This window comes from Thunnus thynnus, chromosome 14 (genome assembly GCF_963924715.1).
Source record: "Thunnus thynnus chromosome 14, fThuThy2.1, whole genome shotgun sequence".
Classification (NCBI taxonomy): Eukaryota; Metazoa; Chordata; class Actinopteri; order Scombriformes; family Scombridae; genus Thunnus; species Thunnus thynnus.
The window spans coordinates 7276849-7304188 of NC_089530.1; the positions used below are offsets into that span (position 1 = coordinate 7276849).

Consider the following 27340-nt stretch of genomic DNA (forward strand, 5'->3'; position numbering starts at 1 on the left):
GTTCGTCGTCACGGCTATGTGACATCACAGAGGATGTCCATATTGATGCGTCATCAGTTCTCAGTTGACAGCAGTGCTTATTTGACGTCATGAATGACAGCGTCAAGGCTTGGAACCGAGTTTATAAATAGGACCCCCTCCTGCCATCAATCTCCATTCCACACTCCCTCACAGGAGACGTGGAGACTCTGATGCACCGCAGCAGCATGCGGCAGCCGTCGCCTCGGTCTGCAGCCGAGGGGAGTCCTCGATAGCCGCCAGGTGTCATGCATGGCTGAGCTCGAGCTCGCGGTCCACCGCTTAGCTCGAGCTCGCGGTGCACCGCTGAGCTCAAGCTCGCGATGCATGACACTTGGGGGCCCTGCCAGTGCATAGATCTGGCCTAGTCTGTCGTGCTGGTATGGGAGGCTCAGGCAGCCTGGTTGCTTCAGAGCCTGTATATATTGCTGCTTCTTTTTTTCTTTCTTTTCTTTTCTTTTCTTTTCTTTTCTATCCTCTTGCTTTCTTTCTTCACTGCATGCATACATTTATCTACATTTATGTATATTTATGTATATTTATATACGTGAATGTATATTTATGTAGGTTTATGTACATCTGCGCTGCGCGGGGCGCAATTGACTGAGATGACTGCCTGCAGACATGTCCCGAACAGGACTAAATCCAGGACAAGTTGTAACAGGCAAACAGTGTACGTGTTAAAGTACTTGTAACCCAGTAGAGAATTGGGTCCAATTCTATCTTTATTTTTCCATAGTTTCCTCATTTATCTCATTTTCATTTGTTAATCAATCTGTCAATGACTTATTTTACACACACAGTCCTTATTTGTCATATCAACTAGAGCAAACTTATGATTGCTTAGAGGGAGTTAAGTCCCACCCTCTCTTTACGCAGAAGTCAGTGAGTTGCAGTGCGGGTAAAACAGCAGCGGTCGGAGTGGATGAGAAATAGAGAGTTAGAACAGCGATTATTAACATATCCATGAGATAAAATACTCTTGTGAAGACGTCAGAGGTGTGCGAGGGTCCGTGAGCCAGGAGTAGTAGTACTTTTGGCATTATCGTCTCGGTGAGTTGCCGAGCTAATTAGCGCCAGCGCATGCTAACTGTATTAGCCACACTGTGAGTTGATGTGTGAGGTGGCAGAAATCGTGTCTGTGCTCCATAAACGCTTGAACTTGGCTTATCACTGCTGCTCACTGTTTGTGTTAACTATCTTAAGAGTTAAAAACTGAATATTATTGCTCTGATCATTTAGAAGAAGTAAGGTATGATGTTTATTTTGATACTGTGTGTGTAGTTATATTGAGATACCTTGTATGATGAAACTGATGGATAAGTTCATTTATAACTAAAAGTTCAAACATCATAATTCAAGGGTTAACAGCTAAAATTCATGTTGATTAAATTCATGTATAAAAAGGTTGATAAAAATGTATAAAATGTGGGAAATACTTACATTGAGATAAAAAAAACAACAACAACTGTACAGTTAAAAGAGAGAATTCATTTAATCATTATTGTGCTACAGTAATGTGTGGAGAATTATTATATTACTATGGCCATTAGAGAAAAGTAGTGACGTCATGAAAATAACAGTCCTGTCTTCATGCAGGCTGGGTTTTTTTGAGAAGTAGAGAACTGGATCTGGATTCTCCCTGTGGATGGGAGATGGCGAGCCCCCAGTGAGATCTCTTCTTAACCTAAGGAGTGAGGAACCGAGACCTGAGAAGAGGACCTGGTATCTTTTTTTGCTTCCACTTAAGTATCAGTGTGGTAGGACCACCACACATCCGACTACTTGAATTTTTCCCCCTGACTTGACATAAAACATTGACTTGAGCGCGCTGACTGATATGGCAAAGACATTAAAGGGACATTACACTCATGGACACTTTCAATTCAAGTTGTGCTGAAAGACTGTGAAATCTTGAGATATTGATGATAATTGCACTGCATTTTATGTTCATGTTTTATAACTTGGTACAGTAAACTTACCTCAAAAGTTCCTGGTGGCTCCATTTAGCTGTTTTGTCTGCCATTCCCTTTTCAACCCTCCCATTACGAAGCTAGCCCCTGGTCCATATATTCTTTATTCTTTACCCTGTAGCACCTAGTGGGTTACATACTCAATAACAGGTGGTGTGCCATTGACAAGTTAAAGAGTGATGTGGCCAAAATCTAAATCAAGTGCGCCCTGCGCAGTGCGTCGGGACGTGCCCAGCGCACTTTAGTGGATTCATGGAAATCTCGCCGGGCGCACCTGAAGCACAACTTGACAACCTGTGGAGAAAAAAAAGAAGCGGATGAAAGAAGGAAATAGCAAATATTCAGGCTCTGAAACTCCCATGGAGCCAGAGCCTCCCGTACCAGCAGCGATGAAACAGAGTTGGCCAGGTCTGCACGCTGGTAGGGCCCCCAGGTGTCACCCACAGATTAAACTCAGCGGCTTCACCTGGAGAAGAGGAGCACTTACTATCAATCGCACCAATCAATGCAGCACCACAGACACACATCACTATAACACTAAAACTAGCCTATATTGTGTTATAACTATTTTGTTGTATACCATAACACAAGTTTTAACGGTGGTGGAAGAAGTAAGCAAAGTATTATCTTCCGGCCTTGTGCACAGCTCCCACAATACCATCACACATAGCACAGAGGGCTTTGGGGTGAGAAATGTCCATTACAATTGACATCAGAACACATAATTGCTCCTTTGCTGAGATATACATCACTCAGGGGGACATCAGTTTTCCCATAGTATGACAAGACATCCTCATGATCCAATATTAACTCTATGACAATTTTTTCCTAAGTTACACCGTTTACAGATCATGCAGCCTAGTAACATTACTGACACAATTTGGGAATGATTTAAAGTTGATTACTTCTGTAAAACCAATATTTACAAGAACCTGCTGGTTTCATGTAATATTTTGTACATTATATGCTAATTGTCTGCTAACAATGTGCACACTGCACGTGGTGACAGGAATTTCAGTGTCTCCTGCAACAGAAATTCAAATCTTACCTCCAAAGCATATTTGGCATACTGTATAAATGTGGGTGCTCTCTGTTAATATTGGGTGTGCTCGGGCTGTATAGTCATATTTAGGGAAGTGTATATTTTTTTTTTATCTTGGGAAGAAGAGTTTTCTCCGGAGCTCTTGGCTCATTAAAGTGCCTGCTGCTTATGAGAGGAGCTGTTGTGATTGGCATCAATCAAGCTTCCCTTAACTCCACCTGTTGTTGTGAGAAATATTCTATTTATCAATGAATTTGAGTTTCAGATGTTTGTTTTACTCTTTCATTTCATCTTATGTTCGTCGTCACGGCTATGTGACATCACAGAGGATGTCCATATTGATGCGTCATCAGTTGTCAGTTGACAGCAGTGCTTATTTGACGTCATGAATGACAGCGTCAAGGCTTGGAACCGAGTTTATAAATAGGACCCCCTCCTGCCATCAATCTCCATTCCACACTCCCTCACAGGAGACGTGGAGACTCTGATGCACCGCAGCAGCATGCGGCAGCCGTCGCCTCGGTCTGCAGCCGAGGGGAGTCCTCGATAGCCGCCAGGTGTCATGCATGGCTGAGCTCGAGCTCGCGGTCCACCGCTTAGCTCGAGCTCGCGGTGCACCGCTGAGCTCAAGCTCGCGATGCATGACACTTGGGGGCCCTGCCAGTGCATAGATCTGGCCTAGTCTGTCGTGCTGGTATGGGAGGCTCAGGCAGCCTGGTTGCTTCAGAGCCTGTATATATTGCTGCTTCTTTTTTTCTTTCTTTTCTTTTCTTTTCTTTTCTTTTCTATCCTCTTGCTTTCTTTCTTCACTGCATGCATACATTTATCTACATTTATGTATATTTATGTATATTTATATACGTGAATGTATATTTATGTAGGTTTATGTACATCTGCGCTGCGCGGGGCGCAATTGACTGAGATGACTGCCTGCAGACATGTCCCGAACAGGACTAAATCCAGGACAAGTTGTAACAGGCAAACAGTGTACGTGTTAAAGTACTTGTAACCCAGTAGAGAATTGGGTCCAATTCTATCTTTATTTTTCCATAGTTTCCTCATTTATCTCATTTTCATTTGTTAATCAATCTGTCAATGACTTATTTTACACACACAGTCCTTATTTGTCATATCAACTAGAGCAAACTTATGATTGCTTAGAGGGAGTTAAGTCCCACCCTCTCTTTACGCAGAAGTCAGTGAGTTGCAGTGCGGGTAAAACAGCAGCGGTCGGAGTGGATGAGAAATAGAGAGTTAGAACAGCGATTATTAACATATCCATGAGATAAAATACTCTTGTGAAGACGTCAGAGGTGTGCGAGGGTCCGTGAGCCAGGAGTAGTAGTACTTTTGGCATTATCGTCTCGGTGAGTTGCCGAGCTAATTAGCGCCAGCGCATGCTAACTGTATTAGCCACACTGTGAGTTGATGTGTGAGGTGGCAGAAATCGTGTCTGTGCTCCATAAACGCTTGAACTTGGCTTATCACTGCTGCTCACTGTTTGTGTTAACTATCTTAAGAGTTAAAAACTGAATATTATTGCTCTGATCATTTAGAAGAAGTAAGGTATGATGTTTATTTTGATACTGTGTGTGTAGTTATATTGAGATACCTTGTATGATGAAACTGATGGATAAGTTCATTTATAACTAAAAGTTCAAACATCATAATTCAAGGGTTAACAGCTAAAATTCATGTTGATTAAATTCATGTATAAAAAGGTTGATAAAAATGTATAAAATGTGGGAAATACTTACATTGAGATAAAAAAAACAACAACAACTGTACAGTTAAAAGAGAGAATTCATTTAATCATTATTGTGCTACAGTAATGTGTGGAGAATTATTATATTACTATGGCCATTAGAGAAAAGTAGTGACGTCATGAAAATAACAGTCCTGTCTTCATGCAGGCTGGGTTTTTTTGAGAAGTAGAGAACTGGATCTGGATTCTCCCTGTGGATGGGAGATGGCGAGCCCCCAGTGAGATCTCTTCTTAACCTAAGGAGTGAGGAACCGAGACCTGAGAAGAGGACCTGGTATCTTTTTTTGCTTCCACTTAAGTATCAGTGTGGTAGGACCACCACACATCCGACTACTTGAATTTTTCCCCCTGACTTGACATAAAACATTGACTTGAGCGCGCTGACTGATATGGCAAAGACATTAAAGGGACATTACACTCATGGACACTTTCAATTCAAGTTGTGCTGAAAGACTGTGAAATCTTGAGATATTGATGATAATTGCACTGCATTTTATGTTCATGTTTTATAACTTGGTACAGTAAACTTACCTCAAAAGTTCCTGGTGGCTCCATTTAGCTGTTTTGTCTGCCATTCCCTTTTCAACCCTCCCATTACGAAGCTAGCCCCTGGTCCATATATTCTTTATTCTTTACCCTGTAGCACCTAGTGGGTTACATACTCAATAACAGGTGGTGTGCCATTGACAAGTTAAAGAGTGATGTGGCCAAAATCTAAATCAAGTGCGCCCTGCGCAGTGCGTCGGGACGTGCCCAGCGCACTTTAGTGGATTCATGGAAATCTCGCCGGGCGCACCTGAAGCACAACTTGACAACCTGTGGAGAAAAAAAAGAAGCGGATGAAAGAAGGAAATAGCAAATATTCAGGCTCTGAAACTCCCATGGAGCCAGAGCCTCCCGTACCAGCAGCGATGAAACAGAGTTGGCCAGGTCTGCACGCTGGTAGGGCCCCCAGGTGTCACCCACAGATTAAACTCAGCGGCTTCACCTGGAGAAGAGGAGCACTTACTATCAATCGCACCAATCAATGCAGCACCACAGACACACATCACTATAACACTAAAACTAGCCTATATTGTGTTATAACTATTTTGTTGTATACCATAACACAAGTTTTAACGGTGGTGGAAGAAGTAAGCAAAGTATTATCTTCCGGCCTTGTGCACAGCTCCCACAATACCATCACACATAGCACAGAGGGCTTTGGGGTGAGAAATGTCCATTACAATTGACATCAGAACACATAATTGCTCCTTTGCTGAGATATACATCACTCAGGGGGACATCAGTTTTCCCATAGTATGACAAGACATCCTCATGATCCAATATTAACTCTATGACAATTTTTTCCTAAGTTACACCGTTTACAGATCATGCAGCCTAGTAACATTACTGACACAATTTGGGAATGATTTAAAGTTGATTACTTCTGTAAAACCAATATTTACAAGAACCTGCTGGTTTCATGTAATATTTTGTACATTATATGCTAATTGTCTGCTAACAATGTGCACACTGCACGTGGTGACAGGAATTTCAGTGTCTCCTGCAACAGAAATTCAAATCTTACCTCCAAAGCATATTTGGCATACTGTATAAATGTGGGTGCTCTCTGTTAATATTGGGTGTGCTCGGGCTGTATAGTCATATTTAGGGAAGTGTATATTTTTTTTTTATCTTGGGAAGAAGAGTTTTCTCCGGAGCTCTTGGCTCATTAAAGTGCCTGCTGCTTATGAGAGGAGCTGTTGTGATTGGCATCAATCAAGCTTCCCTTAACTCCACCTGTTGTTGTGAGAAATATTCTATTTATCAATGAATTTGAGTTTCAGATGTTTGTTTTACTCTTTCATTTCATCTTATGTTCGTCGTCACGGCTATGTGACATCACAGAGGATGTCCATATTGATGCGTCATCAGTTGTCAGTTGACAGCAGTGCTTATTTGACGTCATGAATGACAGCGTCAAGGCTTGGAACCGAGTTTATAAATAGGACCCCCTCCTGCCATCAATCTCCATTCCACACTCCCTCACAGGAGACGTGGAGACTCTGATGCACCGCAGCAGCATGCGGCAGCCGTCGCCTCGGTCTGCAGCCGAGGGGAGTCCTCGATAGCCGCCAGGTGTCATGCATGGCTGAGCTCGAGCTCGCGGTCCACCGCTGAGCTCGAGCTCGCGGTGCACCGCTGAGCTCAAGCTCGCGATGCATGACACCTGGGGGCCCTGCCAGTGCATAGATCTGGCCTAGTCTGTCGTGCTGGTATGGGAGGCTCAGGCAGCCTGGTTGCTTCAGAGCCTGTATATATTGCTGCTTCTTTTTTTCTTTCTTTTCTTTTCTTTTCTTTTCTATCCTCTTGCTTTCTTTCTTCACTGCATGCATACATTTATCTACATTTATGTATATTTATGTACGTGAATGTACATTTATGTATATTTATGTACGTCCATGTATATTTATGTACTTTTATGTATATTTATGTATGTTTGTGTACATTTGACGCACTGCGCGGGGCGCACTTGACTGAGATTTTCGCCACATCACTGGGTTCACATCACTGGTCTGTAACGTGTCAACAACACACAGACTGGTATTAAGCACTTTTACATGTCCACTGTTTGCCTCTTACAACGTGTTCTGGTTTTAGTCCTGTTCAGGATATGCCTGTATGAGTCTTACATTATCCAGGTTTCTGATGGTCTGTGTCGGAGTGACAACCTCTGTCATTTCTGCATTAAGGTGGCTTCTATTCTCATCTGCATATTAGTTATCGATGTCCTGACCACGTTTATATTATGTTATGTCAACTTTCTTGTCAAACTCAGTCCATTCGAAAAAATATACAATACAAACAATGTACATCACGTACATTCAAATGAAAAGAAAAATATCGCCACTTTTTATTTATTTGTTTATTTTTTATAAAAGTCAGTTATACCATTCTTCAAAACGATACTCCCTCATTTGTTGTTTTAATAGTGCTGTCTAACACATCAGTCCAAAATCCCTTTTATTTCTCACCCGTCTGAATATATCAATATAAAACATTTACTAATATTTTGAAGTTAGGTCTTGCAGTTTGCAAGACCTGAATAATAATTGTAAAAACTTTTTTTCAATGACTTAACGTTCTCCCCCATTCAGAAATGTATTTTGCTTATTGTTGGTGTGCTCGGGCTGTATAGTCATATTTAGGGAAGTGTATGTATTTTTTTTATCTTGGGAAGAACAGTTTTCTCCTGAACTCTTGGCTCATTAAACTGCCTGCTGCTTATGAGAGGAGCTGTTGTGATTGGCATTAATCAAGTTTCCCTTAACTCCACCTGTTGTTGTGAGAAATATTGTATTGATCAATGAATTTGACTTTCAGATGTTTATTTCACTCGTTCATTTTATTTTATGTTGGTCTTGACATCAACTGTGATGTCACGCCTATGTTACATCACAGAGGATGTCCACACTGATGGTTCATCAGTTCTCAGTTGACAGCACTGGTTGTTTGATGTCATCAATGATGCCATCAAGGTCTCCATCAGAGATTTGAAATAGGACCTCCTCCAGTCATTTTCTATGACACTCCCTCACAGGAGACGTGGCTCGAAAAACCCCTGTGGCTGCCCACGCCTCGGCTACTGGAATGCTGCCGAGATGACTGCATGCCGAGGGGAGCCTCTAGTCGCCAGGTAGAGCCGCTCGCGGTGACACCTGGGGGCCCTGCCAGCGCACAGGCAGAACCTGGCCATGTCTTGTGCATGTTATCGGTTGGTATGGGAGGCCCTGGCACCATGGGAGCTTGTCGAGCGCCCGTTTCCTGTTTTTTTTTTTTTTTTTTTTTTTAGACAGAAACACCTACTAACATCTGTATCTTCATACAGATGAAGACAGAGCAGCTAGATGTCAAATGCCATGAATATCAGCTTTGTTCTCAAATCAGCCGAAATGATTGTATAGAATAATTTCATGATTCAGATAATTGTCCCCTTAATTTCATGCCATTTTTATTAACATCACATCTTATATTGATTCAGATCATTACTTTTACCCTCAGTATGTTGTTCATCTGTTCTGTGCAGTGGTGGAAGAAGTATTCAGATTCAGATACAAGAGTATGAGTAAAATGAATTCAAAGGTAAACACATGCAGCAAGATGCTGTCTGTCAATGTAATGGTAATATATTTAAGTACCATTAGCAACTCATTAACATGTTTACATCATTACAATATTGCATCTGGTCAAGGCACAGCTTATTTAACCATTTTACTTACTGCTGGGTGGTTTTATATAAGACAATATGTTGTATTTTATAAGATGATGATTGTGTTTGCACATTAAATATACATTTTTAAAGTGGTAGTAATGTAGTGGAGTAAAAAGTACAACATTACCCACTAAAATGTAGTGAAGTATAAAAAAACCCTGAAGTATCTCAAATTTAGTACAATGCTTGAGTAAATGTCTTTAGTAACATGAATGTGTAATTGATTTATTCTTTTTATTTATATTTATTATAATATATTTTATAGACATTTTTCCACAAGTTTGAGAGAAAGTAAGAAAGTAACACCAAGTAATCTGCAGGATGGTCTGAAACTTGCTTTGATTCATTCAGTGTTGGTCAGCTAACAAACCTTGGTGGAAAATAAACACATTAATTTTGCAACATTTATTTTAATACTGTGTTGACTAAAAACTACATTGTCAAGTAAAATAATGTTTCTACTGGTTCGTGCAAATCTTATGACTTAATTATTATAAATGTAGATGGTTAGTATGAACTGCAATGCTGAGGAAAAAAAATTCTGTAAAGGAGGAAAAGTGATAAAAAATCCTGATATAACTATATATCATATCAAAAGTATTTTGAGTTGGAGATTAATGTTGGACTCAAACACGCAGCCTGAAACGGTCTAATAATGAAAGAGGCAAATTCATTTCAATACAATACAAGAAATTATTGTAAGGTGCGTTTAAGTGCTGGAGGTCCATTTTTAACAATATGCAATTCCCTTAAGGTACCTTCCCTGAGATAGAATGAAAATTCTCTACACATTTAATTACAAAAAATACTGAAAGTTTGTTTTGATATTTCAAAAGAAAATCAGTAAACATTCACAATGCATTTTCAAAACAATACGTATGACATAAATACCCCTTTTGTTTTGTTTTTTGTTTTTCTTCCAAATGTTCAAACATTGTTTTAGCTACAACAGAGCTCAGACATGGATTAATCATATGTTTTTAGTCACTGTATTAATCAAACTATAACCTGGTTCCTGATATTGAGGCTGCAGGTTACTGATAGAGACTGCAGGCAGTGGCTGGAGGAGCAGATGGTTACTGTGGGCTGGAGGAGGATGGTTCTGTGGATGACTGGAAGAAGCTGTTGGTGGTGTTTGGTAGTAGTTTCAGGTGGAGGGAGGCTCTTCAACTTTCTAGCAAAGGAAGTTGATGTAGTGATGTAGGTTCTGGCTGCAGCTGTCTCTCAGAATCTGCAGGAGGAGGCAGCAGTACAGGTAGCTTGCAGACGCTGGAGGCTGGAGGTGGAGGTTTGGGCTGCAGCTGTCTGCTAGTATCTGCAAGTGGAGGATTAAGATGAACTTTATTATTATCTCAAAGGGAAAGTGGTTTGCAGTGTGTGCACAAAACCCAACAAACACAATAAAGAATATTCAAACTAAGAAGGAAAGAGAAACAATCGGTAGTAATCCAAGAAACAGTCAACATATGGCATAAATCATTTTTAAAAATACACAAAAAACTACACAGCACCGTCTAACAGTGCTCATGATGTGCAAAGGGTCAATGTGAGAGGACACAATGCAGCCCAGAATTATATACAATACTTTCCACTGTGCATCACTGACTACAGTACTTTATGTGAAAGACATACACACCTGGTGTAGCTGTAGGTGGAGATTCAGACTGCAGCTCTCTGCCAGAACCTGCAGGTGGAGGTAGCGGCTACAGGTTCCTGGGAGATGTTTCAAAGAGGAGCTGGAAGCAGCTGGCTCAGCCAGAATCTGTAGTTGGTGGGGGTGGTGCAGGTTGCAGTCAGAGGCTGGTGGTGGAGGCTGGTGAGCTGGAGCTGTTTGTCATAATCTGCAGGTGGAGACAGATGTTTCAGAGATGAGCTGGAAGCATCTGTTGGTAGAGGTTCAGGTTGCAGCATTCTGCCACACCCTATACGTGGAGGAGGTGGTGCAGTTTGCTGGAAGAGGCTCCTGCTGAAGGTTTGGGCAACAAACAGATACTGGCAGATACTAAATCTCCACCTGAAATCTTTGCCAGCAACTTGCAGATGAAGGTGATGGCTGCAGGTTTCTGGCAGAGGCTGTAGGTGGAGGCCCAGGCTGCAGCTGTCTGCCACAATCTGCAGGTGGAGGCGGCGGCTGCAGGTTTCTGGCAGAGCCTGTAGGTGGAGGCCCAGGCTGCAGCTGTCTGCCACAATCTGCAGGTGGAGGAGGTGGTACAGACTGCAGCCATTGCCTCCACTGGTAGATTCTGACAGACTGCTGCAGCTCAAATCTCCATCTGTAGCCTTTGCCAGCAACTTGCAGATGAAGGCAGCAGCTGCCTCCTGGCAGAGGCTGCAGGTGGAGGTTCGACTTGTTGCTGTTTGGAATTTGGCCGTAAGATGTTTTAGGTGGAGCACGTGTTTGCAGCTATCTGCTGTCTGCAGGTGGAGGCTAGGACAGCACATGGCTGGTGTCAGTTGGAGGCACAGTTAGATCTGATGGAGGCTGAAACAGGCTACTGGTTTAGGGCAGAACATGGCACTTCAGGTGGTTTGCAGAGGTTGTCAGTGGAGGTGTCTGTAATTTTCTTCCAGAATCTGCAGGTGGAGCTTCTGGCTGCAGGTGGATGGTAGAGCATGCAGGTGGAGGCTGCAACAGCAGAGGTTGGATGTGTAGTTGGCTGGAAAAGAGTTCAGACAGAAGCTGCATTTACTGATGAAACGAGACAATTCTACCTGTTAAAAAGACTTAAAACTAAATATTATTTACAGATTTGATCTTATTGAACTATTCTAATGTCTTTAACTATTTACAAACTACTGATACTTTCAGTTCAGTTTCAGTTCTTAGCTCTTTTTCTTGGTGGCTGCTCAGGCTTTGGTTCTAATGAAATATCTACATCATGAAGGGGAGGATAGACTCCAACCCCATATGATACATCAACCTTCACAAGCCCGTCCTCATTGGCTGAGGTCGTAAACGTGGGACGATTCAGTCTCTCCCACAGCTTTTGCTTGATACGACGGCCAAGCTCCAAACTGTACGGACGCAACCGGCCATCCTTGTATCTGTGAGGAGTGAAAGAAGCAAACATTTAATAATCACAATATGCCGGATTAAAATGTTTTTATATATTGAAAAAAATGACTAATAGATTTTTAGGTGATACTAAAAATGTGACAATGATTTGTTTGAAAAAGATTTAGATTTTTCATAAACATACGTCAGCATGTCATCAACCACTTCATGGTAGATCTGCTGGTACTCTTCTACTGAGCGGTTGTGTATCTTCAGAGGGCCGTCATCTTGCAGGGGGGCAGTGGAGGGCCGGGGGCTGCCGGGGGCCATATTTGAGACCACTGGCAGGTCGGCAGGTGGGATGGCGGACCGAGGGACCAAATTCAGCAACCTTGGAATGTCAGCAGCCGGGCTGGAGGGTTCAGGAGTGGGAGCCAATACCTCTGGGGGTTCAGCAGAAGGTCTGAAATGACAGGCCATGGATGTCCGCTTCCTCTTCCGGGGAAGTTTGGCAGTAGTAGCAGATTGCTGGTGTTTCTGCTCCTGGGGAAGTTCAGCAGAGGATAATGTTTCAATCTCACAAGAGAAAAATCTGCGTTAGATGCACTGATCAAGACTTTGGAAAAGTAAAAAGAACCTTCACAATTTACAGGGCTTTAGAGGAATAACCTTTAGTTTATTCAAGTCTGGATGCAAGAAGAATTTAATTTCAAGGAAAATAATGTCACAGAGTAAAGCTGTGAATTGGCACAGTTTGATGGGAACTTAACAGGAAGGTCAAATGAAAAGTAAGTCCAGTATGCAGAGCATTAAAGCTATGCAGCAGCAGTTGTGTCCAAAATCATTTATTATTCACAATATAGTGAACATAGTGTGTTTTAACATTTGTAGAATTGTCTGATTCTGTAGTTTGTGAGGATTCATATACCCTAAACAGTCCAGTGAATATTATCATGGCCTAATTAAACCCTAAATAGTGAACTCAAATTATCCCACAATGCAACTTAAAAAGTTAATGAGGCACTGATCACTAATAAAACACATGATGTTCAGTACTTCATGTGACACGAACAGTGTTTAATTTTGTTTTATTTGACAACAAGATACTGTTCTGTAATTGGCTGCAGCTAGTTGACGACAGTCAGCAAGTTAAGCGTGTTGTTAGAGAGATACTTTTTGATTTTCTACATTTCCTATATAGTAAATTATGAAATGTTTTGTAAGGCTTTAAAAAAACAGAAAATTGAAAAGTCTAACCTGGTCATCCCTGCAGCATGGACACTTGTTCCAGGTTGCAGGCTTCCTCACAGCGTCTGCCCAGCGTGCAGAGATTCTGCGTCTTGAGTAGTTGTGGTCTTGCAGGGTGATGGGAACATCACACTGCAACAATACATACATGTTAGAACGAGGCTCCACAAGTGCAGTAAATGCAACAAATGGCACTAAATAATGTAAATTTCATTTCACCATTTCTGCAAAAAAGTGAACTTCCCCCTTCAAAATGGCGGAAACTTCTGTTCCCTAATATTTGCCCATAAACAGACCAGGAGACCCCAGAGAAAACATTATCTGCTCTCTCTGTGCAGTGTGTACCCTTTTTCTGTGCTGGAATAGGTCTTACAAGCACATTTTGACACAGGGGTCTTCTTCAGGGCAGAGACTTAAATCAATATGTTGCCTACTGTCTGAAAATATAATATCACATATCTGCTGGGTATTATATACTAACTTCAAATACTCCAGTGTTGCATTTGAATTCACAACATCGACATGTATCCCATCAGCTGGGAGCTGGGTGATATAAATAATCTAATTACATATATGAAATAATGACATTACTGTCAGTAAGGCAGTGATTTAGTTATTTTATGCACATATTTGGTCATTTTTTTATGAATATACAGTATAAATGGAGCTGGTACAGTCCAGTACTGACAATGTACATCACTGCAGTAAAATAACAGACACATGTGCAGGTGCTTCATTTCCCTGTAATTCATTAGTTCATCCGAACTTCTCCTTCAACATATTGTTTTTACCATGTGACCCCGAGTTGGGGGAGTGTTCATGTCAGAGCCTTTAGATAAAACATTAGTGACCTTTAAGGGTTAAATACATTGAAAACAACACAGACTTTCAAAGTGTTCAAATCTCACATTTTCCATGATGGAAGTTTGTTTTTTCTCTCTCGTCAGTTTCAGTGAGTCTTTAGTCCTTAACAGGATGTAAGAAGTCCTCAGCAGAAGCGTTTATTTGCAAGAAATCGTCGAATGACAGTTGTGAAAACTTTTCTTTACAGTTAGGTTTTGTTGATGTTTAAATGATGATCATATAGAATTGATGCACCTGGAGACAAACATAGCAACCATGGAATCTTCAGCGTCCATCTTGTGCACATCTGTTTTTACAGTCACATCTCACCTCTGTGATCCAAAGTTTCATCCAATCAACCTGCAAAACACCTGAAATCAAATCTACATCTAACTATGAAGAATTTTTTTTAGCTCTGACTGCGTCCTCAGTCATTCTGCTAGTTTGTTTCAGTCTTTATATAAACAGCCTCTTATAGAAGAGACTATACTGCAGGCTTTTACATTTATTTTGACTAGGCTAATAAACTACAAGCTCATTTATAAATAACTTTTCAGATGGTATTTTTTATTTTCACTCAGTCTATATCTCAGATTTGCCATTCAGCAGCGAGATCGATATGTGCGTCTCCAAGTGCGCATTTTACGCACGTGGCACAGCAGCGGTAATTTAATTAATTATTGAAATCTTTCTACATGGTGACGGGTTCAGTGAGGGTCTAACTGTCATTCAGGGCTTTCAGGGCTAATTTCAGGGCTTTAGCTGTTAAACACAGATCACAGGTTTGTCCAGTAAAAACATTTGGAACATAGAAGACGTCCTCAGGATGAGTCCAGCCAAACCAGAGCTGCCGGGACGATTAAGTCCAAATTTAAATTATATACAGTATATGTATACGTTCATATTTCATATTTTCTCTCCTTTCAAGTTTGTTATTACAGTGAGATTTCGCTGCTTGAATGCAGTCTTACAATATTTTCCAATTTAGTGGTAGGCTATTATTGTGCGCATAGAAGCACACCATCCACAGCCATTCCATATCGAGCAAATCCATATACTGAACGCACCCTGTCTTATCCTTAGAGTAGATAAAAACAAAATGTGTCAACAGGTAATAATGAAAACATTTTACTGTACCATCAGTGAAGCTATACAATAACTGCATCATTTGTCTAAGTGAACAGATAAACCAAACATCACGCATGCGCAGGAATTTCAGTGTTTCCTGAAACGTACATTTAGCGAGTGTTGTATTATTGTGGTTTAAGACGTCACGATGCTTTACAGAGGTGAACTGTTTTGCTCAAATATACCTAACATTCTTACCTCCCCGTCCATTTAATGGGAAGTTCACCCAAATTAGTAAAAAAGAACTCACTTCTCCCTTGAGGTGTCATGCAGATAGGTTTGTTTTTACCTTTTTACTTTGAGATTACTTCCTTCACCACAATACAACAAAGTAGAAGGATATTTGTTTGGGGTGCCCACATTGAAAAATTACATCTGAAAAATTCAACAGCATCATATTTTTCCAAAACCAGTGTCCAATACAACAAGGGTTGAGCAGATAACCCACAGAATACACTGTCTACAGTTTTATAGGGACTACTTTTTACTGAAGAAACAGACCTTATGAAAACTGTCCACAGGTCGGTGGTAATTCCAGTCACCTCTTGTACTGGGGTTTAGGCAGACATCTCAGAGACAGATATCTCAAAACGAATAAAACCGAAACCTGCAGCATATCCACCAGCTGCGACTGCCTCACCTTAGACCTTCCTCCTCCTCATGTAAATCAAAATCTCACTCCAAAAAATCCAAAAATCAAAGTTAGAAATCTTAGAGATGTCAGCATTTATACCGTCCATCTCTCTTTCTCTGAATGAACTAATATATCTCCAGTTGGTTTATCTCCAGCTGCAATATGGACAAAAATAAATGATATGTATTTAGACATTTATTGTATATATATTTTCTGAAATTGCTTTGCCAATAGATTCTTGCCATTAGAACAATATTATATCGTCAACCTTTAATTTGAAAAAGTAGCTCACAAACATTATTTCAGTGAAATACATTCAATCTTATCTTTTAAAACATTCAAGTCAAAACCTCAGTCTATTTTCCACTGTGCTACCTGGCAGAAATGTTTTTTGTTGTTGTTTTTTTAGAATTGTATTGATCAGTAACCTTTTTATTCACAGTGAGGAAATATACTTGCATTTGTAACGTGTAATCCATTTTAATTCTATTTTTCTTTTGTCCCCCGTCAGTACAGTATATACTTTCAATATTTCAGAGTTGTACTAATGGCTACACTTAAATTCACAGTTTCACTATCAGCCGGCTGGGAAATATATTATTTATTATTTTAAAATATGATATTACTGATTTTGATTATTTTATGCTGATTAATGGTGGGGTCAACCACCACTAATTAATTCTCCACTTGTTGGAAACACTGTAACCTGGATAACATGATGTTTTGTGTAAAAATGCTTTTATGTACTGTTCAATATATCATGAGCATTGTTGATGGGTGACATGATGTGGGCACTCACCACTAAAATAATCAAGAATACTCTTTTTTACCTGTTTCAATTTATGACCATATTCACTAACCAAGACCACACCCTTTGAACGGTATAAAAAGTAGTTTTATTTGGATTGTCGAGAGGGTTCTAGATTGGATGAGGATAGTGTATGGTGGGCTGGATGGGGGCCAGGAGAGGGATGAAGGGGGTCGATGGCATGGGGATGACCGGGGACCAAATGGAATCACAAAGAGGCTGGAGCGTCTAGGAACCCGGGGGTGGAGACTCAGGGTGGGGGACATGTCTCGATGAGCTTTCTGCTTCGTCATCCCCCTGTGGTTCCTAGAATAGGACAAGCAGAATTACTTATGCGGCAGTATTAACCCTAACAAGCATGTGTTTGAGGTGGGAGGAAACCGGAATACCTGGCGGAAACCCATGCGAGCACGGGGAGAACATGCAAACTCCACACAGAGAGGACCTGGGACTGCCAGTGTTCGAACCCAGGACCTTCTTGCTGTGAGGTATAAGTGCTAACCACTGTGATGCCCACTGAGAGGGGACAGAGGAGAAAAATGGCGTTCGGGGGGGAGGGCCGTGAGAACTGAGACGAACGGGAGAGAAAGGGGTTAGACATGCTAATATAGGTATGCAAGAATGATTGAACCAGTGAGGCGCAGGTGATTGAATTTAGTGAGAGAGAGGGGCACGGTCTTGTTCCTGAACCTTTGTTATAATAACCCGGGGGTCGAGACTCAGGGTGGGGGACCATTCAGGTGGCTGATCGGAGGCGAACCACCTACTGCTGCGTCTGAGCACGGCAGGATGTCGTGGTATTGGGGTGGTGGTAGTGCGCTTGTCTCAGAAAGCATTTGGGGGCGTCGGAGGACGAGGGGGTAGGGTGAGAGCTGCGAGGTTCATAGAGGGCTGGATGAAGGGCAGATACATGAGTCCAGTAGAGGGAGCACCGTGGCTCAGTGCGACTGTGGCTGAGGTAACAGCAGGACCAGTAGTGGCTATGGGAAGAAAGAGAAGAAAAGAGCTGCGGGGGCGGGTGGAGCCCAAAGCGCTGAGGTAGCCGCAGCTGAAGGAAGGGAAGAGGAAAGGATGCCAAGTGGACACAGGGATGAGACAAAAATGAAAACAAATACAAAACAGAGGGGGTTAGAAAGGAGGGAGCTCTGTGGCTTCCTTACGTATCAACTAATGAGGAAAACCAGGCTCCCTGAAGCAATGAATCAATTGCAATGAAAATTGTTCACTGTGGCAGAGCTGTCAATGTCAATGAAAATGAGGGCATGCCCTCAATGATACCTGAAGATGTAAACAAACGTTGAAGGAATGAAAAGAAGCAGGCGAGTCAAGGGAGCTATAGTAGCTGTGGCAGGAGGAAGTGAAAAGGGGCGCTGTAAACAAATAATATCGACGGAGGAGAGCTAGGATGATTCATAAAAGACGGATCGAGGGAGGGATGAAAGGATGAGGGTTGAGGGTCGAAGAGATGAGGGTCGAAGGGTGAGGGATGAGGGGATGAAGGTCGAAGGGTGAGGGATGAAGGGATGTGTCTGAAGTGGTAAGATGTGGGTCTCAGACGCAGGGATGAAACAAAAACACGAGGCAATTAAGACATTGGGAGCAGGCAGGTTGGGGAAATACAACCTGGCCCTAGCTAGGACTGAAACAGTCTGTTGCCGCACCATAGTGGCGGCAGGATGGAATCATCGGTGTGCCAGTGTGGGGGGCACTGGGTAGGGAACCTGCAAGTGGTCGGCTGGAGCGGTGGTGGAACTGGAGGCTGTGCAGAACTGGAAAGCCTGGCTTTTTTTGTAGGCCATGGAGGGGCGAAGTGGCGGAGGCCAGAGGAAAGTGCTCGCGGGCACAGTGTTAACGACGGCTGGAGTGAGGGGATCGGCGACGGGGGGTGCTGAAGACACAGAAAAAACATTTGGGTGTTGGGGAAGGGAGGGGAACACTGATAGAACAGTAGGAAATTGAGTGGGTCCATCAGAGGGAGTAGGCAGCAACTGTTGCTGTGGTAATGGCAGGACCGGAGGTGGCTGAGGGAAGAAACAAAAGGAGCTGCTGGAGCAGGTGGAGCCGAAAGCGTAGAGGTAGCTGCAGCTGAAGGAAGGGAAGAGGAAAGGATGAGGGGATGTATGTGCGGGGGTCGATTGTGCAGCCTGCGGACACGGGGATGAGAGAAAAGACGAAAAACACGAGACAGATCAGACAGGGAGGGAGCAGGCACAGGTGAAGATACGACCTGGCCCTGCGAGAGGGCTGAAGCAGTTGGCTGCGTCGTGACGTCATCGACGTGCGGCGCACAGGTGGCGCTGGGCGGGAAACCCGGAAGTGAGCAGCCGTCCGGAGCGGTGGTGGAGCATGGATGTATAAAGAGAACTGGATACAGGAAGAGCGCCAGGCTTTGAAGCAAATTTGACATAGTGGCCAAACCGTGTAATTACAACGTCACGTGATGCACATTGGCCCAAAAAGACTTTTTCCCCATAGACTTACATTGTGAAAGAGACGTCTGTAAATCAGCGGATACATTTTTCTGAGAGTCACAACCCCCGCGAAATGACTCATCTCACTATCAGAATTAAATCCATTCGGTCCGATCACATTTCAAAAGCCCAGAAGAGCCGCATAATTGAATTGTTTTATCACCATTCAAGTTAGCTGGAGGTCTGAACCGGAAGTAGTCAACTCGGCCAGCGAATGTCACAAGTGCGCAGGCTCTTTGGGCCGCACAATGCGGAAGATCCGGGTACTTTCATACCGGGAAGTTGATTTTTTTTGGCTTCATGCGCCACTGAGCAACTTTCATAGGAATGAACGGGGCCCCGCCTCCGACGCTGTATCCAGTTCTCTTTATACATCCATGTGGTGGAGGTGGAGGCAGAGAGGAGCAGGAAGAACCTGGCTTTGTTGTCGCTTCTGCGAAACGGGATTTGTATCTGGAGTTCAGCCTTGCCTTCAGCCGGGACTGAAGAAGTCTGGGCTCTGTTGTAGTAGGTGGCGTTGTGACGACATCTGTGTGCGTCGTGCGTCGGCCCGGCGACGGACAATGGACCCGGAAGAGTGGAAGGATTTGAGCTGCCGGCGAGAGGGTTGATGGAAGTAGAGTCTTCATAGAGTTGGAAAGCTTGTCTATATCATTGTTAAGCAGGAGTGGGACGACCGTCTCCTTGAGAGCTCTCCGGAGGTGAGCAAACTCCCGGTTGAAGATGTTAATCGCTTGGAAAAGAGCCGCGTCCGAGTGGGCCATTGCGTGGATGCGTGTGGAGCGTCTGGATCCCAGCTGATCAGAAGCGCGGCGTCTGGAGGAGAAGGGTTCCATGTGGATGTGGTGGTGATGGAGATATCTCGTTGGTACTGCTGGATCTAGTCGAGGGCGGTATGTTGTCGAGGAACGTGGATCACGGAGCACGAGCGGGAGGTAAGCGTGTGCGATGCAAGCGTGTCGTAGGTCGCGTGAGAACTGAGACGAACGGGAGAGAAAGAGGTTAGACACGCTTATATAGTTATGCACGGATGATTGAATTACTGAGGCGCAGGTGATTGAATTTAGTGAGAGAGAGGGGCGTGGTCTTGTTCCTATAATTATAACTCCATCACAAAGGCCTTTTCTGTAAGTAAAATAAGTGTCAATAAACAGACGACTTTGCCCCAGAGCCCAGAGGTATGTTGAGTTTGGTTGTGTTAGGTTGCATTTTTATCTTGACTCCTACCCCAACTACAATAAATTGACAGGAATTTCTAACTGAGCTTAATTTACACTCATGTTTATTTTCTCGCTAGCAAGGCAGCGTCGAGTCAGATCTCTCATGAGCTAAACAAACTTAATTGTTACATCTTCTGCAATGCTGTTGATTTTCAATATTCAAACCATACAGGACCAGTGCTGACAGATAAAAGAATTATGATTTAAGACTGTAGAGAAAGAGTGTAGTGAGGGATTCATGTGGTTACATATCTTCATCATGGTTTACTTTGTTTTGATAACGATCATGGAGAAATCCATGTGACTCATCTACACAGTAAAGACCCTTAACAAGCCTTCATGATGTAACTCTGTTCAGATTATAAAAATAGAAGATTTTCTGGAGAATTTTAACCAAAATACAATCATGCTGCTAAGTATGCAAAAAAAAAAACCTAAACAGTTTGATGAGTTAAGTTGGACATTTAGTCAATCTAATCTTTATGTTACTGGATTGATTTCATGGTTATAAATGTGATAACTGCCACAAAAGAAAAACAATCAGAGAAAACAAACAACCAGACAGAATCCAATGAAAAAAAATCTCTCCTACTGTTCAATGTCAATTGCATAAACAATTAAAAGTGTAGGCTACATTTTGTAACTATCAAACTCATCTTTTCATATTCTTATATCTTTCTCATATCTTGATCTCTGGCCAGTTCTGCCTCTCAGTGAAACAATCAGAACAAATGCTGCCCTGAGAAGGTGACGCTCTTACCTGTTGACTCCGGGAAGATTCCACCATGAAGAGGATTAATCTTATTTACCACGTTCATACTTTCTGGCCTTTGTTTCCTCTTGGTAGCCTCTTACAGCCATTCAAATTGTCTCCCCAAGTCTCCCCAACCACTGTTTCTTGTTACTGTTGACACGACTGTTGGTATAGGGTGGGTGTAGATAGATGTATCAATCTCCATGACATCCTTTTCTCCTCTGCCAGAGAGGAGCTTCTCTGGGAGGGCGTAACATAGGAGGTTTGGGAGGTTCACATTTTGCGCCCTCATCCAAACACCCTGAACCAAGTCACAAGTTCAACAACATGGCCATGAATTATCTATTGATCACAAATGATCACATCACACCATGTCAAAAAACCTCATGTCACGTCAAATCAAGTTTCCACATCACACTTCTGTAAGTTGTATACTGGACCACGATTGGCTCCAAACTAGTTGTGATGTCAGAAATCATGCTTGTACTGTATAAATGTGGGTGCTGTCTGTTAATATTCGGTGTGCTCGGGCTGTATAGTCATATTTAGGGAAGTGTATATTTTTTTTTATCTTGGGAAGAAGAGTTTTCTCCGGAGCTCTTGGCTCATTAAACTGCCTGCTGCTTATGAGAGGAGCTGTTGTGATTGGCATCAATCAAGCTTCCCTTAAGTCCACCTGTTGTTGTGAGAAATATTCTATTTATCAATGAATTTGAGTTTCACATGTTTATTTTACTCTTTCATTTCATCTTATGTTCGTCGTCACGGCTATGTGACATCACAGAGGATGTCCATATTGATGTGTCATCAGTTGTCAGTTGACAGCAGTGCTTATTTGACGTCATGAATGACAGCGTCAAGGCTTGGAACCGAGTTTATAAATAGGACCCCCTCCTGCCATCAATCTCCATTCCACACTCCCTCACAGGAGACGTGGAGGCTCTGATGCACCGCAGCAGCATGCGGCAGCCGTCGCCTCGGTCTGCAGCCGAGGGGAGTCCTCGATAGCCGCCAGGTGTCATGCATGGCTGAGCTCGAGCTCGCGGTCCACCGCTTAGCTCGAGCTCGCGGTGCACCGCTGAGCTCAAGCTCGCGATGCATGACACCTGGGGGCCCTGCCAGTGCATAGATCTGGCCTAGTCTGTCGTGCTGGTATGGGAGGCTCAGGCAGCCTGGTTGCTTCAGAGCCTGTATATATTGCTGCTTCTTTTTTTCTTTCTTTTCTTTTCTTTTCTTTTCTTTTCTTTTCTTTTCTATCCTCTTGCTTTCTTTCTTCACTGCATGCATACATTTATCTACATTTATGTATATTTATGTACGTCCATGTATATTTTGTACTTTTATGTATATTTATATACGTTCATGTATATTTATCTAGGTTTATGTACATCTGCGCTGCGCGGGGCGCAATTGACTGAGATGACTGCCTGCAGACATGTCCCGAACAGGACTAAATCCAGGACAAGTTGTAACAGGCAAACAGTGTACGTGTTAAAGTACTTGTAACCCAGTAGAGAATTGGGTCCAATTCTATCTTTATTTTTCCATAGTTTCCTCATTTATCTCATTTTCATTTGTTAATCAATCTGTCAATGACTTATTTTACACACACAGTCCTTATTTGTCATATCAACTAGAGCAAACTTATGATTGCTTAGAGGGAGTTAAGTCCCACCCTCTCTTTACGCAGAAGTCAGTGAGTTGCAGTGCGGGTAAAACAGCAGCGGTCGGAGTGGATGAGAAATAGAGAGTTAGAACAGCGATTATTAACATATCCATGAGATAAAATACTCTTGTGAAGACGTCAGAGGTGTGCGAGGGTCCGTGAGCCAGGAGTAGTAGTACTTTTGGCATTATCGTCTCGGTGAGTTGCCGAGCTAATTAGCGCCAGCGCATGCTAACTGTATTAGCCACACTGTGAGTTGATGTGTGAGGTGGCAGAAATCGTGTCTGTGCTCCATAAACGCTTGAACTTGGCTTATCACTGCTGCTCACTGTTTGCGTTAACTATCTTAAGAGTTAAAAACTGAATATTATTGCTCTGATAATTTAGAAGAAGTAAGGTATGATGTTTATTTTGATACTGTGTGTGTAGTTATATTGAGATACCTTGTATGATGAAACTGATGGATAAGTTCATTTATAACTAAAAGTTAAAACATCATAATTCAAGGGTTAACAGCTAAAATTCATGTTGATTAAATTCATGTTTATAAGGTTGATTAAAAATGTATAAAAAGGTTGAAAAAAATGTATAAAATGTGGGAAATACTTACATTGAGATAAAAACAACAACAACTGTACAGTTAAAAGAGAGAATTCATTTAATCATTATTGTGCTACAGTAATGTGTGGAGAATCATTATATTACTATGGCCATTAGAGAAAAGTAGTGACGTCATGAAAATAACAGTCCTGTCTTCATGCAGGCTGGGTTTTTTTGAGAAGTAGAGAACTGGATCTGGATTCTCCCTGTGGATGGGAGATGGCGAGCCCCCAGTGAGATCTCTTCTTAACCTAAGGAGTGAGGAACCGAGACCTGAGAAGAGGACCTGGTATCTTTTTTTGCTTCCACTCAAGTATCAGTGTGGTAGGACCACCACACATCCGACTACTTGAATTTTTCCCCCTGACTTGACATAAAACATTGACTTGAGCGCGCTGACTGATATTGCAAAGACATTAAAGGGACATTACACTCATGGACACTTTCAATTCAAGTTCTGCTGAAAGACTGTGAAATCTTGAGATATTGATGATAATTGCACTGCATTTTATGTTCATGTTTTATAAGTTGGTACAGTAAACTTACCTCAAAAGTTCCTGGTGGCTCCATTTACCTGTTTTGTCTGCCATTCCCTTTTCAACCCTCCCATTACGAAGCTAGCCCCTGGTCCATATATTCTTTATTCTTTACCCTGTAGCACCTAGTGGGTTACATACTCAATAACAGGTGGTGTGCCATTGACAAGTTAAAGAGTGATGTGGCCAAAATCTCAATCAAGTGCGCCCTGCGCAGTGCGTCGGGACGTGCCCAGCGCACTTTAGTGGATTCATGGAAATATCGCCGGGCGCACCTGAACCACAACTTGACAACCTGTGGAGAAAAAAAGAAGCGGATGAAAGAAGGAAATAGCAAATATTCAGGCTCTGAAACTCCCATGGAGCCAGAGCCTCCCGTACCAGCAGCCATTAAACAGAGTTGGCCAGGTCTGCACGCTGGTAGGGCCCCCAGGTGTCACCCACAGATTAAACTCAGCGGCTTCACCTGGAGAAGAGGAGCACTTACTATCAATCGCACCAATCAATGCAGCACCACAGACACACATCACTATAACACTAAAACTAGCCTATATTGTGTTATAACTATTTTGTTGTATACTATAACACAAGTTTTTACGGTGGTGGAAGAAGTAAACAAAGTATTATCTTCCGGCCTCATACACAGCTCCCACAATACCATCACACATAGCACAGAGGGCTTTGGGGTGAGAAATGTCCATTACAATTTACATCAGAACACATAATTGCTCCTTTGCTGAGATATACATCACTCAGGAGGACATCAGTTTTCCCATAGTATGACAAGACATCCTCATGATCCAATATTAACTCTATGACAATTTTTTCCTAAGTTACACCGTTTACAGATCATACAGCCTAGTAACATTACTGACACAATTTGGGAATGATTTAAAGTTGATTACTTCTGTTAAACCAATATTTACAAGAACCTGCTGGTTTCATGTAATATTTTGTACATTATATGCTAATTGTCTGCTAACAATGTGCACACTGCACGTGGTGACAGGAATTTCAGTGTCTCCTGCAACAGAAATTCAAATCTTACCTCCAAAGCATATTTGGCATACTGTATAAATGTGGGTGCTGTCTGTTAATATTGGGTGTGCTCGGGCTGTATAGTCATATTTAGGGAAGTGTATATTTTTTTTTATCTTGGGAAGAACAGTTTTCTCTGGAGCTCTTGGCTCATTAAAGTGCCTGCTGCTTATGAGAGGAGCTGTTGTGATTGGCATCAATCAAGCTTCCCTTAAGTCCACCTGTTGTTGTGAGAAATATTCTATTTATCAATGAATTTGAGTTTCAGATGTTTATTTTACTCTTTCATTTCATCTTATGTTCGTCGTCACGGCTATGTGACATCACAGAGGATGTCCATATTGATGCGTCATCAGTTCTCAGTTGACAGCAGTGCTTATTTGACGTCATGAATGACAGCGTCAAGGCTTGGAACCGAGTTTATAAATAGGACCCCCTCCTGCCATCAATCTCCATTCCACACTCCCTCACAGGAGACGTGGAGGCTCTGATGCACCGCAGCAGCATGCGGCAGCCGTCGCCTCGGTCTGCAGCCGAGGGGAGTCCTCGATAGCCGCCAGGTGTCATGCATGGCTGAGCTCGAGCTCGCGGTCCACCGCTTAGCTCGAGCTCGCGGTGCACCGCTGAGCTCAAGCTCGCGATGCATGACACTTGGGGGCCCTGCCAGTGCATAGATCTGGCCTAGTCTGTCGTGCTGGTATGGGAGGCTCAGGCAGCCTGGTTGCTTCAGAGCCTGTATATATTGCTGCTTCTTTTTTTCTTTCTTTTCTTTTCTTTTCTTTTCTTTTCTTTTCTTTTCTTTTCTTTTCTTTTCTATCCTCTTGCTTTCTTTCTTCACTGCATGCATACATTTATCTACATTTATGTATATTTATGTACGTCCATGTATATTTATATACGTGAATGTATATTTATGTAGGTTTATGTACATCTGCGCTGCGCGGGGCGCAATTGACTGAGATGACTGCCTGCAGACATGTCCCGAACAGGACTAAATCCAGGACAAGTTGTAACAGGCAAACAGTGTACGTGTTAAAGTACTTGTAACCCAGTAGAGAATTGGGTCCAATTCTATCTTTATTTTTCCATAGTTTCCTCATTTATCTCATTTTCATTTGTTAATCAATCTGTCAATGACTTATTTTACACACACAGTCCTTATTTGTCATATCAACTAGAGCAAACTTATGATTGCTTAGAGGGAGTTAAGTCCCGCCCTCTCTTTACGCAGAAGTCAGTGAGTTGCAGTGCGGGTAAAACAGCAGCGGTCGGAGTGGATGAGAAATAGAGAGTTAGAACAGCGATTATTAACATATCCATGAGATAAAATACTCTTGTGAAGACGTCAGAGGTGTGCGAGGGTCCGTGAGCCAGGAGTAGTAGTACTTTTGGCATTATCGTCTCGGTGAGTTGCCGAGCTAATTAGCGCCAGCGCATGCTAACTGTATTAGCCACACTGTGAGTTGATGTGTGAGGTGGCAGAAAACGTGTCTGTGCTCCATAAACGCTTGAACTTGGCTTATCACTGCTGCTCACTGTTTGTGTTAACTATCTTAAGAGTTAAAAACTGAATATTATTGCTCTGATCATTTAGAAGAAGTAAGGTATGATGTTTATTTTGATACTGTGTGTGTAGTTATATTGAGATACCTTGTATGATGAAACTGATGGATAAGTTCATTTATAACTAAAAGTTAAAACATCATAATTCAAGGGTTAACAGCTAAAATTCATGTTGATTAAATTCATGTTTAAAAGGTTGATTAAAAATGTATAAAAAGGTTGAAAAAAATGTATAAAATGTGGGAAATACTTACATTGAGATAAAAACAACAACAACTGTACAGTTAAAAGAGAGAATTCATTTAATCATTATTGTGCTACAGTAATGTGTGGAGAATTATTATATTACTATGGCCATTAGAGAAAAGTAGTGACGTCATGAAAATAACAGTCCTGTCTTCATGCAGGCTGGGTTTTTTTGAGAAGTAGAGAACTGGATCTGGATTCTCCCTGTGGATGGGAGATGGCGAGCCCCCAGTGAGATCTCTTCTTAACCTAAGGAGTGAGGAACCGAGACCTGAGAAGAGGACCTGGTATCTTTTTTTGCTTCCACTCAAGTATCAGTGTGGTAGGACCACCACACATCCGACTACTTGAATTTTTCCCCCTGACTTGACATAAAACATTGACTTGAGCGCGCTGACTGATATGGCAAAGACATTAAAGGGACATTACACTCATGGACACTTTCAATTCAAGTTCTGCTGAAAGACTGTGAAATCTTGAGATATTGATGATAATTGCACTGCATTTTATGTTCATGTTTTATAAGTTGGTACAGTA

At 42.2% G+C, this 27340-nt stretch overlaps 1 protein-coding gene and 2 long non-coding RNA genes across 3 annotated transcripts; 1 reads left to right on the forward strand and 2 right to left on the reverse strand.

Annotated features, from left to right (window-relative positions):
- The first annotated feature begins 2748 nt into the window (after positions 1-2748).
- Positions 2749-5339, forward strand: LOC137197603 (uncharacterized). Its single transcript, XR_010931474.1, has 2 exons — positions 2749-4400; positions 4947-5339. It is a non-coding gene; the product is annotated as an uncharacterized lncRNA (long non-coding RNA).
- A 4104-nt stretch (positions 5340-9443) lies between these two features.
- On the reverse strand, positions 9444-14505 carry LOC137196709 (uncharacterized). The gene is made up of 5 exons (XM_067609500.1): positions 14205-14505; positions 13306-13428; positions 12254-12591; positions 10690-12098; positions 9444-10368 (listed from the first exon to the last, which is right to left on the reverse strand). The coding sequence occupies exons 1-4, from the start codon at positions 14211-14213 to the stop codon at positions 11870-11872; spliced, it is 699 nt and encodes a 232-aa protein (XP_067465601.1). The 5' UTR covers positions 14214-14505; the 3' UTR covers positions 9444-10368; positions 10690-11869.
- A 2091-nt stretch (positions 14506-16596) lies between these two features.
- On the reverse strand, positions 16597-21954 carry LOC137196710 (uncharacterized). Its single transcript, XR_010931305.1, has 3 exons — positions 17400-21954; positions 17099-17277; positions 16597-17015 (listed from the first exon to the last, which is right to left on the reverse strand). It is a non-coding gene; the product is annotated as an uncharacterized lncRNA (long non-coding RNA).
- Positions 21955-27340: the final 5386 nt, after the last annotated feature.

Excerpts from the sequence above, each read along its gene's own strand:
- LOC137196709 (XM_067609500.1), bottom strand. Across the intron at positions 12,592-13,305 it reads CATGCTGCAGGGATGACCAG|GAGCAGAAACACCAGCAATC; the intron begins GTTAGACTTTTC and ends GAACTTCCCCAG. Across the intron at positions 12,099-12,253 it reads GTGGTTGATGACATGCTGAC|ATACAAGGATGGCCGGTTGC; the intron begins GTATGTTTATGA and ends CACTCCTCACAG.